This window comes from Larimichthys crocea, chromosome XV, assembly GCF_000972845.2.
Source record: "Larimichthys crocea isolate SSNF chromosome XV, L_crocea_2.0, whole genome shotgun sequence".
Classification (NCBI taxonomy): domain Eukaryota; kingdom Metazoa; phylum Chordata; class Actinopteri; family Sciaenidae; genus Larimichthys; species Larimichthys crocea.
The window spans coordinates 16,988,573-17,006,722 of NC_040025.1; the positions used below are offsets into that span (position 1 = coordinate 16,988,573).

Genomic DNA, 18,150 nt, shown 5'->3' on the forward strand with positions numbered 1-18,150 from the left:
CCTGCTTTGCCTTGCCAGAGAAGGTGTTTGTTGTTGCAGATAAACTGTCTAATGTGGAGCGTTCCCAAGTGAGGAACGATTCATATAAGAGCGGGCACTGTGTGGGAGTTTCTCTTTAATGTAAAACTAACTTTACATCTTATGTAACATCCAGGTACATTCAGTCTTCTTTACATTCAGATGTAGCTACTAGAATTTAATGCAACATCTTTAATTACTGGCCTGAATCGGGACAATATCAAGTCACAAGGAAGTGATGCTGCAAACATCTCTCCCTTACCGTGGTTTTACTTGATGCGACGCAAAGGAGCGCCCCTGTGTGTAAGAAAAGGCACGGATCAATGCAATATTAATGTATCAATCAGCACCAAGTTATCCAGCAGCAGCAGAGAGAATAGCATTGCAGCTCCTGTAAGCATGACCCTCAGCTATATGATCCTGCACTCAACTCCCCATCTTCTCTTAGTGATAACATATATCGAATATAGACTCAAACATTTATACCTCTCCTCCCCAGGGGATGACGTCGGAAGAGAATAGTGTGTTTGAGTTGTGAGGTAGGTGTGCGTATATTTCTCCAAGGATCTGGCACATTCCTTATGAATTCTATATTACTGCGCCATCTCAAACATGCGATCACAGCTTCTTTAACAGACTGAGAGGATCAAATATTAGCTTACTCCATCAGTGCTTTTATTTCATATGTCAGGAATCAAAACCTTTTAGGCTGCACATACAAGAGCAGAGTTTCTCAAGCTTGGGCCTGCCTGAAAAGTGGATTGAATGATTATTTGTTTGTTTGTCATGATGAAAATGTATCAGCATATTTGTGTTATCCATCTGCAGCTCCGTCCATGCTCTTTAAAATAAAAGATAAGTTGTCAAGTTGTTAAAATTACTGTGATTATAGGACATGAGACATAACACCTCTACAGTGTAGGTTACAGTGAGAAGCCCCTCCACATGAGCGCACAGGGGGCCTCGCTGCAGTGCTGTGGTCAAGTCTGACACCTAGTGGTCACAGCCTAGAAGTACGCAACATACAGAAACTGGCAAACATTGTATAGTCACAGCCATTGAATAAAAAAAAGAGGTGACTATCTTTATCTAGACCATTATTTGTAGACTGCAGCCTATTTTATCATATTCTAGTTGGACAGCAGTGAGTATGAGTGTCTTGACAGGATCTCAATAACCACTTTAACTTACAGAGTTCATGGTTGAAGCCGGTGACGATGGACAATACAAAGAATGGACAGTGTATGTGTGTCGTCACCCACAGTGTGGCGGCACTGACCACCACCATCTCTTCCGCCTCCCAGCTAATTGAAAAATGGGCAAAGATGTGGATCGTCTGTAGATCTACGCCTGGGTGCTCAAACAAGCAATTATACATACATTTAAGCCTCAATATAATTTCAACAGTTGGACATTTTAACATGGGTCCCAATGGAGATTGACTGATTTTGTATCCAGCCTCAAGTGGATGTTTGAGGAACTGTTTTTGGCACTTCCACATAGAGGTTGTTGTTTGGTGTGGACTAAAAAAAAGTAACTTTGAGATGGAAATACTTCAGTTTTCGACCCAAGAAATGCTGCCACCACAGACTAAAATCGGTTTAACTGTGAACGATGAAGAAGATACAGTGTTATATTGCTCAGGTTTTAGTCTGTCTTGAAGAGAGAAGTCACACAGACCAAAAGGGTACTTTGCAAACATCACAACTAACATATCTTAATTGACACAAGACAAATCTAAAACTAATAAACATACATAGGATAGTCTGTACTTACATGGTACTGTACTCGCACAAGTTCTGACAGGCTGTAGAGGATATGTCATCATTTTACCTTTGTTTGGACAGTTACCATGAGACCTACGCATGTCACATCGACATGATCAGACTGTGAGTCACTGCTTTGAAATCATCTCCAACATAATAGATGATAAAAAATGATAAAACAAATAGTTCTCTCTCTTCTATTTCCAGGGTGACTTCTAACTTTAATAACATTTAGTTTGTTTGTTTTCTGGACAAAATGATCCTGCAGGATCCAAGATCTTTGAACAATTTGTTTGTTTGTTTTTTACTTCATTTACTTTGACATAATGTTACTGTTTGTAGTTGTTTATCGAATACAACCAGGGATTTGATGTGAATTCATTTCTCCGTCTCTATTGTGTGTGTTTATTCAGTTATCAGCAGTGTGTGCAATTTGTTGACCACATAACAAGTGGTTTGGGGTCACTGTTTTCCATGTTCATTTTCCATGAAATGGCTCGACAATACTGGTATTTCTGGTGTACAGAAAAGCAACATTCTCTGTGTTTTGGACACATAATCAACGATGAAGCCTGAGGCATGTTAGTTATACATGACACAGTCCATGAAGATGTGATTAATCGCTGTTCATCACTGTTTACCACAACAAATATCATCATATGTTTTATTCAAACAACACAAACACTCACACTAAATTGAAATCAGCTGAAAACAGGACAAAAGTAGCATATACTGTATATTGTAAGTTGATAAGCGAGTTAAAAGGGGACTTCAAATATCAAATAATCAATAAGAAATGAATCTTTTTATATCTATGCCAAATATCTTCTATATTACTTTGTCATCAATCTGCTGGTTTGGTCTCTCAAGCTGCCAACTAAAGCTAATTAGCTGGCAGTTAGTGGCAGTTTGATGTCACCTAGTTCATTATCTATATGACTAGCAGCATTAATGCTACAGTTAGCCCTAATATTTACTACCTATATTTAGTTATATTTATAATGTCTTCCCTCTCACGAAGACGACAGCACCACACATGTAGCTTGGCAAACAGCTAACGTAGCTCAGCTAACATCATGAGGTTGCTATAGCTTGGATGTAGCACACAGTGTTACCTGTTAAAACAGATGTTGTGGTTTTCTCTTACAGGTAAAGTCAAGTGGAATCATGAATGGCTTCAATTTTACACTTTCAGATGTGATATTATGTTTGACTTACAGGCTTCAGAGTTCAAGAGTCCTTCATGTGGATAAGAGGTTGCTGGCAAGCTGCCCTCACTCTGTACTTCATTGGCTGTTTATTTAAATCTACCTGTCCTGACCTTTGAATGGACACGTGTCTATACTGAGTTTCCTACATCAACACATACATTATAGTTCATACTAAATAAGATCAATTAAGTATTAAAAACTAGTTAGAAAATATGTCCGTCACTATCTATCTATCTATCTATCTATCTATCTATCTATCTATCTATCTGTCTGTCATACACTTTATTCACACTCCTGATCCCACACCGGGAGATTCACTTGTCACAGCAGCTCATAAACACAAGGTGGAAAATAACTTAGTCATAAATAAGAAATATATCAAATAAATGAAGTCTGACAGCTGTTTGAATGTGGACTTGTGGTAGATCTCCTTCTTACATGGTGGGAGTATCAGTCTGTCGCTGAAGGAGCTGTTTAAGGCCCCCACAGTCTCATGCAGGAGGTGAGAGGAGTTGTTCATGATGGATGTCAGCTTTGCTAACATCCTCCTCTCCCCCACTTCCTCTATGGAGTCTAGATGGCAGTCCAGGACAGAGCTGGACCTCTTGACCAGTTTGTTGAGTCTTTTTCTGTCTGACAATTGCGTGCATATTTTAAATGCTACCAGAGTGTCATAGAAAGTTTTTTTTTCTTCTGCACACTCCAAAAGACGTCACTCTTCTCAGCAACTACAGACGACTTTTACCTTTTTTGTACAGGAGCATCTGAGTTACCCAGGTATTTGTATGCTCCCACCATCTCCATATCCAATCCCTGGCTGGTGCTTTTATTAAAAGTTCTTGCTACAGTTTGCTTCAAAGAGAGAACAAAATATGACCACTGTATGCTCAAATATCATCTAAACACTAACATGAAGTCCTGGAGGAATGCCATGCTGCAACCAAACACACTCAATGACTTTGATTTCAAACATTATTGAAGTGAACAATGCAGTTCAGGAGTCGTTTTTTTGATGTCAGACACCAGAACAACACACCTGCTACTGTCTGAGTAAGCGAGCGTGGGCTCTGACCTTTGACCTGTTTGGAGAGCATACGCCATTCCAGTTCAGATAAGTTATGATCCGGACCACCATAATGAGGATGAGTGTCATCAGCTGGGTGGAGGTGACCTATATGTCACACTGGAACACCTGCTGTCTTTATAAAAGTGACAGAGATGATCGTCAGTTGTTGCAGTTTACTCCACTCCGTCTTCAAGGTGTTGTTTCAAGGTGTAGAGGGGCTTCTCCGCAGCTTCATCAACATTACACTGCATGTGCTCTAGACAAGCAAGAACAGCAGATCACTGGACACGTGTCGGAGTTCCCCAAGGTGAGATGCATTCAGTTTGACATTAAGAAATGCAGCATTTTATTATGTATGTCGCAGATTTAACAGTGTGTTGGTTGACTAGGTGACTTGAGAATGGGCCCACACATCTGGTGTTTGTTAGTCCTGTTTCTCTGTTCGTGCAGTAAAGAGATGGTTGTGGATAAAACAAGACTGCCGAGGTACGTATTAGTTCCCTTCACTGCATAATTTGGATACTGGCATGTTCTGATGTTTAGATGCACTCTTAATGTTGTATGATATGATCTGAGACAGAATATTAGACATAAAATGTCAGCTTTATATATCAGTCTCTATAAATATAGTGACATTAAATATTCTGCTGTCAGATGTTTGACTGTCTGTGATGACATGAAGTATACTACATGATATTGAACACGAATAATTGACTGTAAATTAAACAACTTTCACTCATCCACACTGCTTTTCTTAGTGGGCATTTGTCATATCAGATGGAAAAAGGACAAAACCTCATCCAAAACCTCAAAAGGCACGCAGACGGAACATTCGCCAGTGATTTCACCCACTATCTTGACAAGATTAAGGCTAAAGATTTTGTGGAGTGGCTGGCCAGCACCAAACGAGAAGGGTGAGCTCCAAAGCTGCATTGGCGATGGTGTGAAAGGACTGTGAGAGGGCGACACAGAATTTACAGTATGTGTTTGACTGCTGATTGAATAAAAACAGTTACAGTCATTAATCAAATATTTCCATGTCTAGCAGTAGTGTAAAGCAACTGAACATCTTTATGTAATCCTGAATCCAACAGTTCACATGTTGTGTTTGTATTTTAGATTTTGTGTTTTTGTTTTTTTTTTAGCCATAGGTATCTCAACTGTTTTGTTATTAAGTATTCAATAATGCATGACCAGAACAAATAGCCAAACACAGGTGATGGGGAAAAAAGAAAACATTTGTTTAGGAGTTGAGTTTTTAATAATCCTCATTGATTTGTGATGGTTTTTTTACAGGCTGTTAACAGAATTTTGACCTGATATCTGTCTCTTCCCTGTATATTGTCTTTAGAGAAATTACACAAATAGGAATAGGATATTCATAGCAATATCATAAAAAATCTGATCAAATTTTTTCATGAGAATTCCCTCCACATTTGTGAACTTGTGGATATGTGATTATTTTTCACATATTTTGCCAGTCTTCATCTGGAATGCTGTATTCTGATTCCCAGGTGTATCTCGGCTTACTATATGTTACATTATGTTATCTCACTTGCAGATGTCAGGAAGACCTTCTCCAGATTGCAGCAGAAGTTTAAGGCAGCCCAGATTACATGTACACTGTACACTTGATACTGCTTTATGTCATCCAGCAGCGTAACAGAAGAAAAACCATCTGTAACAAAAATATATATTTTATTTATTCTGAGGTTTTATCTGATAAAGGCACACTTTGCACTGCTGTTTCCACTTCTTACTTGTCATGTTGAAATTATTTCCTTCAACTCTACTCTAGGCTTACTATTATTTTGTTGAGACAGCCACTCCTTATAGAGAGTGCAGGTTGATTTACTTTTTGATTTTCTCTGCAGTATGAATAAACTAAGATGCAAGATCAATCAATCGAATCAATTAATCAATGTAGGGCCTTTTTTTCCCCAAATGCATTGTGACCTGACCTGTATGCCTTTGACGGTGTGATGCACACAAATGTATTTTCAAATTATTTAAGATTTTAGAATAAAATCTTACAAAGCGGCAATGTTTTTGTATTCATGTTGGAAACTGATGAGGGTGGTACTGTTGATGGAAAACATTTAGTGGTCTGTATAATGACCAGAGGTGGGTGCTGTTGTTCAGCAAATCAGAAACAGCAGAGGGCGATTTGGAAAATCTTTTTTTGTGTGGGTGTGAAGGCATCTGTTTTGTTTCCCTTTGTGGTGCAGACTGTATATAGCATGCACTTTGTTTACACACATTTACATTGTTGCACAATAAGGTTATGCAATGAGGCAGGCAGAGATACAATAAGTAAAGGAGTTCACATTTAGAGAGAGAGACAGAGAGAGAGAGAGAGAGAGAGAGAGAGAGAGAGAGAGAGAGAGAGAGAGGAGGGGCTGGTGGATTTTAGGTAGGTGGAGAGAAAATGTAGGCTATAACTGGTGATGGTGGTGGTGGAGGGTTTTTTTTTATATATTGAGGTGTTAGGAATTGATTGGGGGAAGGAGGGTCTGTGTCTGCCTCGTTCCTCATTGAGAAATGTGAGTTGTATGAGGGTGCAGCTGTGGTGGGGGCTCTTGGCCTCTGGCCATAGCCATGATGGAGAGCTCCCTCTTTGGGCTTGGTCCTCCCTTCCTCTGTCTGACTCTCTGGGGAAAAAGGGAGACCACGGTAGGGTGGGAGGAGGAAGGGAGGGAACACCAGCAGAACTCTGTGATCTCAGTCAAGGGTTGAAATGGGATCAGATAGTTAGGAAAACCCCCTTTTACTGCTCACACTTACTGCCTGTCTGACAGTTAGCAGCAGGACTGCAGCAAAATAAGACAGAGGAAGGGAAGGAGGATACAAACAGTATAATCCAAGCATTGTATTGCAATGGATGGAGAGTCCTTGGGAATGATGCACAGCTCTAATTAGTAATTAAAGGACAACATTCAGTGTCACTGCATGCATGAAAAAGCCTCTCCTTAAAAAAGCTGAACATGGCAAAGAAAATACTGACACGTTTAATCGTTATATTTAGCCATGTCCAGGTCCACCCACAGAGAAACCATGCTATGTGGCGACATACTTCAGAGGAAGGGAGGTGGAATGAGAGGGAAACGAGCAGAAGAGAAGGAGGAGGTGGTGGTGGTGGAGGAATAGAGGGGGGGTGTAGGTGTGGCTGTCTATGAATTAGGTCGAACTCCTCCGCGCACTAAACACATTTTTATGGCTCAGTTAAGCCCCCAACGACAACCAGCGCTATCCTCTTCCCATCCAACCCCACCCAAGGAGGCTCAAACCGGGGGGAAGAATTTTCGTCCTCGCGGTACCGCCACCCCCTCCAGCACCAAGGACAGCTCCGCTGCAGAGCGCGCAGCATCACCGGCTGCCGTCGGCACTTTCACCGCTCTCAGATGTCATTAACGAGCCTATTTTTGGGGATGAAATTTCCTTCTCTTTTTTTTTTTGTTTTGATTCTTTCCTTTTATTTCTTTATTTTTCTTCTCTGAGCGTGGGTACCGGTCTCCTAGGCAGCCGTGCCTGAGCAGCAGGCAAGCTGATGGAGGCACTGGGCCAAACTGGGAGTGTGCTGCTGACTCAGCCTCGGCTGCTGCATTAATTTATCTGCACTGCAGTGCTCCACCACCTCCCTTCCCCTTCTATTTTCCTTACCTCCCCTCCTCCTCCTCCTACTCCTCATCCCTCCTGGTCCCCCTCACCCCTCCTCTCTCTCTCTCTCTCTCTCTCTCTGTCTCTCTCTCTGTCTCTCACTCTCTCTCTCTCTCTCTCTCTCTCTCTCTCTCTCTCTCTCCACCTCAATGCGCTCTCACACATCCATCCCGAAGCAAGGCACTGAAATGAACTGGAGAAAGAGAGGGGTAGGTAGAGAGGGAGGAGTGGGTCAGTGAAGAGCAGATTCCCAGTGCCTACATCAGTAGATGATAGATAGCAGGGAGACACAGATTTGAAAATATCATACAAGATTTCAGGGAGATGAAGGAAGGGCAGGGAGTCAGAAAGAGTCCATGTGACTTGAGGGAGGGGAGAGAACTGAATTTTTGGAAAGAGGAGAAATGAGGGGATGGTGCTCCATGGAGAATTTGCCATCCATTCAGTGCCTACACTGTCTGAGGACAACTCCATGCATCATTTACATACAATTCCACCCACTCTCCAAAAAGGCTTTCTTACCTCCTCCTCCTCATCCCCCAACGAGAGGAGCACAAACAAATCAATATTCTCCAACATATGGCTACTTCAGCCTTTCTCCTGAGGTTGTGGAGGTTATGGGGCTGATGACTGTGTCATACCTTTAGGTTATTTACTTTATGGTAGACCACAAACAAGAGGATCACAGTACAGATGGACTGCATAATAATGGTGCTATAGTCCATCGTCTGCCTGTGAGGGGGGATGTTAACATGGGGCTCTTAACAAATTCAATAAGTCCATTACATTTGAAAGGCCTCCTTTCACGACCCTGTTACCACAGCTCCATTTCACAGGATGCTTTGTAGTCCACTTGCATACACATAGAGCACACATAAAAGTAAAATAATCTGCAGAAAATGGTGAATAAGTGGACACAATGAAGCTGAAATAAGAAGGAGGCTCTGCGATGTCAGTCCACACGAGTTATCTTTCAAACAAATATCTTTAGTTAGTTTTTATAAAAAAAAACAACAACACACACCTTGTAACTGGAAGGCTGCTTTATTGGTAATAAAAAGGTTCGTGCTCAAATGAAGACAATCTTTCATATATTCTTACCAAGAGTCCAAGTGGTTGTGCAACACACCATCATATTGTACTGTATATCCTCTTTTATCACGGTGTCAAATGATAACAACAGTTTGAAAAGCACTTTTTTTTTCAGCAAAAAAGAAAAAAACGCCCATAATAAACCATGCTAAAAAAAGAATGACTCCTATAATCAAATATTGATACAAAAATAAATTTCAGATGGAAACAGAAATATTGAAGAAATAAAACAGAAATATAGAAGGCAAGCTGCTTTTTCACAAGCCAAGTGGGTGACACACATAGCACTAAGAACAGGACATTTTTGAGTTAGCTGTTTTTCTGTTAACATCACACACTGTTGAATATTAAGATGAAGTGGGGTGTCTGGATGATCCTCTGGCAGTATTTCTGACTCAACATCCCTGATTAATGTTGTGCTCACCCCTTAATCCCCACCCTCCACAGTTTGGAAACATATTTTCTGTTTTGATTTGTTTTGTTTTTTTTCAGTGTGGCATCGACATCCAAATTCGCAGAAAAAGCAGAAAAAAGGCACATGCCATTGAGTGGAACATGAGAATCAAACCATTTCAACAAAAGAAATGTGAGGGTGAGAAGCAAGTACATGATTGTATGCATGTTGAGCTGTAATGGCACTGATGTGTGGGTATGGTAACAAAAAGAAAGACCCCGGGCTGGGTATCGTCTCAGGGTATAAGAGGCAGTCAGTCACACCAGCTGATGTCCTCAGGGAAGTGATCACTGGTAAAGTTGGTGGGCAGTGAGGAGAGTCACCTGTGTGTTTTTGTGTATCCGTGACTGTGGGTGTGTCCTGTATACTCAGTGAAGGTGAGAGATATGACAGTAAGTGAAAAATGTGCTGGTAACATTATCCTTTCATCATGATCAGGCTACAATCCATGGCAAGCAGCTCCAGTAACATCGCACATGAGCTATTCCCCAACATAGAAGGGTGCTGGAAACAACCAGTTTTTAGACATCCACTGAACGTGTTGCACATAAATCAAATGTGACAAACAGTGTTCTTCTGTTTTATGTATATACATATAGACATATATGTATACATGTATTTATCTTTTGTATTATATAATATCTATATTTCATTCAATTTCCGTCAACAAAGTGAAAAGTGTCTCAAAAAATCCAAAAGGTAACAAATGTGACAAAGGGCATAGCTGGAAGCCATTCTATATTATTGTTATTATTCATTTTTTGATTATTAGTAGTAACATTTTTAAAATTTCATATTTACAAAAAACACAACAAAGCATGCCGATAAAATAAAATAATATAATACAATATTTATAGTTTCTCTCAAAAAGTTCGTTCTTTTTCAGCGATTGTGCCATTTACATCATAGCCTGCACTGTACATATATATGTTTTTGTGTTTTCTTTTTATCTTTTTTTTTTGTTTTTTTTTGCTTGTTTTTTTGTTTGTTTTTTTTTCTCCTTTTTTTCAAGTGTGAATGTATCATTCTAAAACATTACATCCAAGATGAACATGGGTAAATTGGATGACATTACTCACTCCTCCTCCTCCTCCTGTGGTTCTCATTGGGAATGTATTTGGTTTCAGTGTGCAGCAGCCAAACTGATTCGGAGACCTCATATTGTAAACAGACCTCAGTTATTGTTACAGACAGGGGGTTCTGGTACAGGCAGTGTTAAACACACCAAATGGCATTAGTGGTGCGACGATAGATGCCAGATTTATGTCCAGTCATCTGTTTATAAATAGGACCATCACTCCTGTGTAGAAAAAAAATTGGCAGGAACACCTAAGTAGGCAGTTGTGTCTTGTCTACCACTTGACAAAGCCTCAGGTTTTTTTTTTTTATATGAAAAACACCCACAAAGCTTATTATACAACATAGCTGCGTCAATGTGAGGCCTGCTGATGTTTTATCTCGTCAAGTGTTTGCGTTTTTTACCTCCATCTCTGGCTAATTATTTTTGAAGCGAGTGACAGTATTTCAACGCCTGCAAGTACTGTATGTGAAAAGATGGTGCGAGCCTGGGTCCAAAACCACACAGTGTTTTAAGAGGTCCCACAAAAGCACAATGATACACTGACAAACATGGGACTTTCAGCACTCTGACTCAGACCAAAGCACTACTCTCTTTCTGTTCTTCTATTTCTCTCTTGTTCTCATGGCAGTCAGTCTAAAACCCTGAAGGGAGGGAGGAGCTCTACCTTTTTATTGGTCCACGTTATTCCCGAGATATTTTATCACCCATCCACCTCCCTGAAACACCAGACAAAATCCATTTGATTCTACAGTCCAAAACCAAAAGCTCTTCATGGCCATCCACCTTTCATACATGCTAGGCACGACAAGGCATGTCCTTGTGATAATTCTCTGCTAACTCTGCTGGTTCAGATGGTCAGTGTCACGCTCACTGATCAAAGCCTTTTCTGAGAATGATTGCATCACAAGGACACCAGAGAAGGACTTCAAGGCTTCCTTTTTTTTTTCTAAAGCTGGCAACTTAAATTGTCCAAAAAGCACTAACTAAGACATCACTCACGGGGACAATTCTGAAGTGGGTCTAACAGAGTACAAAAGAGGAATTTGAAATGAATTAATCAGTAAGGGTACTGTTTAATATATCTACCTAAATGCATTTTTCAGTTCCACTAGCCCAAAACAAAACAACAAAACAGAGTATCAAACCAAAATAAAACATATTTTGGTCCCTTCTCCAGGAATTACAGCAGTAGAATGGAGACCTATTGACATTTGAGCACACCAGACCCTTACTGATGCCAGATATGGATTCCTTGGCAGGAAACATCACCTGCTTTTGTTGCTGTAACAGGGACCACAGGTAAGTAAGGAAAGTGACTGTATGATGGATGTAAGTAAACAAAGAAATGTAAGCCCCAGATTTGGCTCAGGACAATTGCCATGGCACCTCCAAATCTGTGCATCCTCAACGTGAGGATATCCTCCTTCCTAATAATCACACACTCCGTACTCTTTCTATATTACTAACATTCAGAGCAGCAAAAAAACATTTTCTAGTTTGCGTTGTTGGCTGACCCGAGACTTTGCCTCTGAGTGCTTACATCCTTCATTCACCTGAAATTTTAATGGAGGGCTTTAATTAAAAGATCTGTCAGTTGAAAAAAAGAAAAACTAGTGAAGGGCAGGATCATACGACTATCATTCCCCCAATATTCTATATATCATTATCCAAAATCTTCTTTTTCCAGGTATAGTTAATTTCCCCAGTGGACAGCCTCAAACTATAGTCAAGCCACTGCAGTGGTCTGAGAATTAGTGTCTTGTGGACTATGATTACTCATGCATGATTCCTGATCAAAACATGCCTTCATGCAAGTCATTTCTATGCATTGAACGAGCACAATAATTATTTATCTGGAACTCGGTCTGAGCAAGTCTCCTTCAGCCCAAGTCAAAACAATGACTAATGACTCCTACTGGTCAGTGTGAAAGCCCATGTAGAAAATGTCTTTTTCAATGTCAGTATAACAAAGAGGAAATGAATAGACTAGTGACATGGGCTAAATGTTATCTTTTTTTGCTGCTCAAATAATGTAAAGATGCAAGTACACTCAGCACAAACAAACAAAAAAAATCTTTGTCTACGGTTCTGGGTTTCCCCCTCCCTTGCTAGTGTTTCCTTCCTAGCTAAACTTGCTTGGTTGATTATTGTTTTCTTCTTCATAAAGATGGTAAACGCGGCATTATGGACCCTCCTTAAGACTGCTAAAACAGTTCTAGTGGGATCTCTATGATGCAGTCCCGTAGCATTGGAGCTTTGCTGCGGGGGGTCCACACTCGGTGGTGGCAGGGATTTTGCAATTCTCCGATCATCTAGCAGAGATTTCTGTGCCTTGGCATTTGGTCCCCAAAGAAATGTGTGTCATTGGCCAGCACACTGTGAGTCACTGTTTTTCATTTTGCATTTGTTCCTCATTTTTATGAACTTGGTCACTATGCAGCAAAGTTCCGTGGTAAACTGATTGTGTTTGGTTCAGCTGTCTTTTACGACATAAGAAACCACATTGCCTCAGTAGTATTTGAGTCTGTAAACATTTTTTTTGTATGTTTTTGTTTTTGTTTTTTTTCTTACTTGCAAATGATCACTTTTTCTACATTTGTTGGGTTTGGGCTCAGAGTCTCATCTCACTGTGTTTTATTGGATTTTCAAGAGTCACTGAGCCCTAACACTTGGATTCCCACTCGTCTTTTTGGTTTTTGTCCTTCTCTTTCCTGGCCCATTCCTCCTTGTTGTCATCCTGCTTCTCCTTGTCAGGTTTGGTCACGCTGTCGTAAGAGGGGAGAGAGGCCGTGGATGGTGTGCTCTCCTTCTTCTCTTGGTTGGTCCCACCATTCTCAAGCTTATTGTTAGTAAAAGTGTGCCGCTTGAAGATGATGCCGCGCTTGATGAGGTGGGCGCGGTAGGCATTCTGGATAATTCTGGCAGAGACGTCCTCCTGTTTGCGACGAAGAGTGGTGGTGATGGGTTCATACGACACTTTGGAGGGGTTGGCTGCCACAAAACGCTCCTCCATCTGTTGCCTCAGCATGTCTAACTCACCACTGTCACCCAGCACTCGCTTTGTGAAGGCAAACAGGATGTCCAGGCAGTGAATGCGATCGCCGCTCACCATGGGCATGTCCATGGCAATTAGTTCTATAGTGTTGGGCTTTGGCACACGAAGTGGGTGCTCTAGTGCGTCAGCAAAGTCGGACAGCTTGGCAAACGTAATGAACTGAGAGGCGGTGGGGTCAAACTTCTCCCAGATCTCGTAGAAGGTCTCAAAGTCGTCCTCACTGAGTGGATCAGCACTTTCCTCTGTGGCCACACTGAAGTTCTCCAGGATGATGGCAATGTACATGTTGACCACAATGAGGAAAGAAATGATGATGTACATGACAAAAAAGAAGATTCCCACTGAGGGGTTACCACAGTCGCCCTTCACAGATGTACCAGGGTTTTCCAAACTCGGGTCGCAGTCTGGTGGATAGTTGAGGATCGGAAGCAGTAAGCCATCCCATCCAGCCGACGTGGTGATCATGAACAGAATGATCATGCTGTTGCCAAAGGTCTCAAAGTTGTACAAGTCGTCAATGCCTGCTCCGTGTTTTACGTAGCCAAAGTTAGACATGCCAAAGATGGAGAAGATGAACATCACCAGGAAGAGGAGTAGGCCAATGTTGAACAGGGCTGGCAGTGACATCATCAGAGCAAAGAGTAAAGTCCGGATACCCTTTGCTCCTTTGATCAAACGGAGAATACGGCCAATACGAGCTAACCTGATCACCCTAAACAGGGTTGGTGACACAAAGTACTTCTCAATAAGGTCAGCCAGAAACATGCCTGAGAGAAAGTAAAGGGGAGAAGAATGGAAGAGAATATCATTAGAGACTTCTAGAGATGACATTATCAAGTTGCTCCCTTATTGCTCCATGTCTTCCACCTTACTTACCGACAATAGACAAGATGACTACCACCACGTCAAAGATATTCCAGCCATTGGTGAAGTAATAGTGGCGAAGGGCAAAGAGCTTCAACAGGAACTCTGTGGTGAAGACTACAATAAAGATGAAGTTAACCCAGTAGAGGACGTTCTCCGTTTCATCGGACTGGTCATCTGTTTCCACCATCATGGTGACCATGTTTAGGCAGATGAGTATCATGATGGAGATGTCAAAGACTTGCTGCGTTACAAAGTCAAACACCATGCCCTGGATCTTGTTCTACAAGGACACACAGAGGGAAATGAAACTGAGTTTTATTGGGAACTCATATATTGAATAATCTTAACACTTGGAAGGAGTAGAAGGAGTAACCACCAAGAAAATGCATACCTGCGGTCGAGGAATAGGTTTTTGTGGCTTTTTAGACCCCAGTTTTTTCATGGCATTGTAGTACTTTTTTTGTTCCTCTGTCATGAAGATATCCTGACCTCCAAAGTAAAGGGATAAACACAGATTTGGTCATAATCCAATCCCAACACTTTAAAAATTTAAATTCTTGAGGCAAAACAGCGGATAAGGAAAAAGAACAGTCTTATCTTTTTCTTCTGCTGGTTGAAGTTGTCAATGATCACACCAATGAAGAGGTTGAGGGTGAAGAAGGAGCCAAATATGATGAAAACGACAAAGTAGATGTACATGTAGATGTTGACTTCATAGTCGGGCTGGTCTTCCACCTTGGAGGGAGGCACAATGTTGATGGTAGTGTTTTATTAAGACAACTTAAAGAAATACATTTTGGGAAATACACTCCACCACGCTCATATCTATATGGTAAATATGATGCTAACCACTAATTGTTGGCTTACTTGGATAAGCACAAAGACACAAGGACTTGTATCTACAAGGACTTCTAGTTCATTAATTACACCTGCGTTTTCAGTCTGTACAAAAAAGTTGCTGCTTACAGTAGCTTTACACTTAGCGTTCAATGAAACTTGCAAAGATATTGCAGGAAGATGTCAAGCTTTTTATTTAAAGCCTGCTTGTTCACAATCTGGCATACAGTGTGATAGATAAATATTACAATATTCACTGAAGAAGCAATTAATATACCTCTCTGGAATCCACAGCTGCATACATAATGTCCATCCAGCCTTTGAATGTGGCCTTTCAAAAGATAGACATGATTAAATATATGTGTAGAAACCACAAACAAATAATATACAGAGAACAGAGAACTAAATTTAAAACTAGAAACTCAAACCGAAAGTGATGCATGTCCTGTGGTACAGCTTGTTCATAGAAAGAAACAAGTAGATGAAAAAAAGGACATGGAAAAACACACAATATACAAATGAATATTCCTAGTACAGCCTCAGAGTACTGTGAAAGCAAATGGAGTTTGAAGGAACAACAAAGCCTCAGGTGATGCACAGAAAGAAAAAAAGAAAAAATGCATAAGAAAATGAGAAAAGAAACAAGGAACAAGAAATTGAGTCAGAAAGAAAGAAGAGGAGGAAGAGGAGGAGTGACACTCTCACCACTTGCAGCAGGGCCAGGTAGCCGGCGCCCACATTGTCAAAGTTGATCTTGACGTTCTTCCACCTGACCTCAGTAAAGTTTTGATGCATGAGGGCCACACACTGGGTCTTGTTGTTGACCACGTCGACAGGAAAGTATTCCTCTGATGTCTCATTGAAACAGTAGTAGTACTTGCCCGCAAACAAGTTGACCCCCATAATACTGAAAATCAGCCAAAAGATGAGGCAAACCAGCAACACATTCATAATGGAAGGGATGGCACCCACCAAGGCGTTGACTACCACCTAGACCAGACCAAGGAAGACAGGATATGACAGAGTGAGAACCAGGAAACAAACATAGCGAAGTCATTCAACCCCTCCAACAAGACACTACATACTGTTATGGCGTTACACTAACGACTTAAAAAAGCTATTCGACATGTTGTTACAGGTGGTGTTAAGAGCAGCAGTTCAGTCCTATTAAGATTTAATGGAGCTGAAAAATAAGCACTGCGCACCACTGTGATGTACATAAGTGTGAGGAATTAATGGGAAGGAGATCTGTATCAGTCCCGTTCTAATTAGAGCAGCACTAATGTGACTCTGAGATGCTCTTTGATCTGTTGAAGCATGTGGCTAGGACTGCTTAAGGGATACACATACACAGACACACACACACACACACGCACACACACACACGTACCAATATAAAAAATCTATAGGAATCACATGTTTATGATGTAAAGTGTACAATTTATAAACTTTTTATATAAAACATGAATTAATCTGAGGACATTTTATGACTTTGTGTTTGCAGCCACTTGTACAACATAGGCTAATTTATGTTTTATACATGATAGAGTAATATGTGAGTATGAGTAATATTATTGTGCGCATCATGAAGGTTGACACATAATGTGGTACTAAACTAATATAGTGTTGTAGAAAATATAAAATGATGTTTCTATATATCATATAAGAAAAAAAATGATATTGTGAGCTTGTGTATTGTAAATTATTGTAGCAACTGTACCCTTAATCTAACATAATTGATCCTAATATTTCTAATAAGGTTACAGGCACACACATATTTATCAATTAAACTCACACACATCTTCCCAGTGGTTGCTTTCTAAAGCGTTATCACTTAAATGTAAACGTGTAAATGCTCCTGTTATTATTTCATCTTTACATATTCACTGTTGCCCATAAAGTTGGAATATTTTAGCTCTTCTCATGAAATGTGATTTATTTTTGATCTGAAAACTTAAAATTAAACCACAATTGACCTGATATGTGTATAAATATGAATAAAAAGAGGAGGAATGTGTCTGAAAACAAAATCATTCAAACTTTATGGGCAACAGTGTATTCATTAAATAAATAAAATATTAATGGGAGCATTTAACAGTGTCCTGAGAAATACAGTTTATAATAGTTTCTATGTATAGTTTCTACATATTTACTTCATAACGCGAGTATAACTTCAGTAAAAAAATTGTGTTTGCCATACCACTATGAAGTGTCCACTCTTACCACCCCAACCTTAGACAGTCAATATTCTTAATCTTTCTTGCCCTTTTCCATAAATAATTCAAACAATAAAGTATGATAGCAGCAACAAGAAATCTATAATAATTCCCACCACCCCAAAATCTAGGCCTGTCTACCAGTCTAATCTGATTTCCCTGAGATTTATCATAGCCAGTCATAAGCTCAGCACATAGTGAACCGCTCACTACCAGTGTTAGGCAGGCCGACCAGCAGCTCTCAGGCAGACAGCTGAGCATGCATGTCTTTGGCAGACTCGTTTTGTGGAGCCATATTCCCTCCTCATTACAAACAGACAGGGAAGAGCTCTAGAGCAGGATTCTCTCAGCGTGTACACGACCTTGAGCGTACAATCATAAATTTCACATGTACAGAGGACACACTGTTAAAATATTGTGTCATCAAAAGTAGAATCCTAAAAGGAAATGGCATTTAGGATGATGTTTTTTAAAATACAAATGCATATAATAGTTTTTGGTCTTTTCCCGTCAGTGTTGCCATAGCACTCGCTGAGAGAATGACTCTTGGTCGCTCGGTCTGAGAAACAATTAAACCGCTTTCAAAAAACTCAGTGTTTAAAAAAAGAATTAGGCCATGCTGTGTGGAAAGCATTCTCAGAAAGAGGGAAAATGGCTTTCAAAAATGCAGAATGTGCATCGGCAGTTATAGTACATGCGTGTTACATGGCATTGTGCAATCTCAAGAACCGCTCAAATAAATAAATAAATAAATAGAGAAATGTGGATAGAGAGATAGCGGCTTAAGAGATAATGGCTGAAGCTTTGCTTGCTTGTGCGTCTGACGAGCC

General features: G+C 40.4%; 1 protein-coding gene across 10 annotated transcripts in view; it reads right to left on the reverse strand.

The window, feature by feature from the left end:
- Positions 1 to 8,746: 8,746 nt before the first annotated feature.
- scn8aa (sodium channel, voltage gated, type VIII, alpha subunit a) overlaps positions 8,747 to 18,150 on the reverse strand; it is a 43,782-nt gene continuing 34,378 nt past the window's right edge. For all 10 annotated transcript variants that reach the window (XM_010748318.3, XM_019259268.2, XM_027288415.1 and 7 more), the window contains 6 exons: positions 15,810 to 16,094; positions 15,382 to 15,435; positions 14,865 to 15,002; positions 14,659 to 14,763; positions 14,277 to 14,547; positions 8,747 to 14,167 (listed from right to left, as the gene is read on the reverse strand). In XM_010748318.3, the coding sequence (XP_010746620.1) occupies positions 13,008 to 14,167; positions 14,277 to 14,547; positions 14,659 to 14,763; positions 14,865 to 15,002; positions 15,382 to 15,435; positions 15,810 to 16,094 (2,013 nt within the window). In that variant the 3' untranslated portion in view covers positions 8,747 to 13,007. The remainder of the gene's footprint in view (positions 14,168 to 14,276; positions 14,548 to 14,658; positions 14,764 to 14,864; positions 15,003 to 15,381; positions 15,436 to 15,809; positions 16,095 to 18,150) is intronic.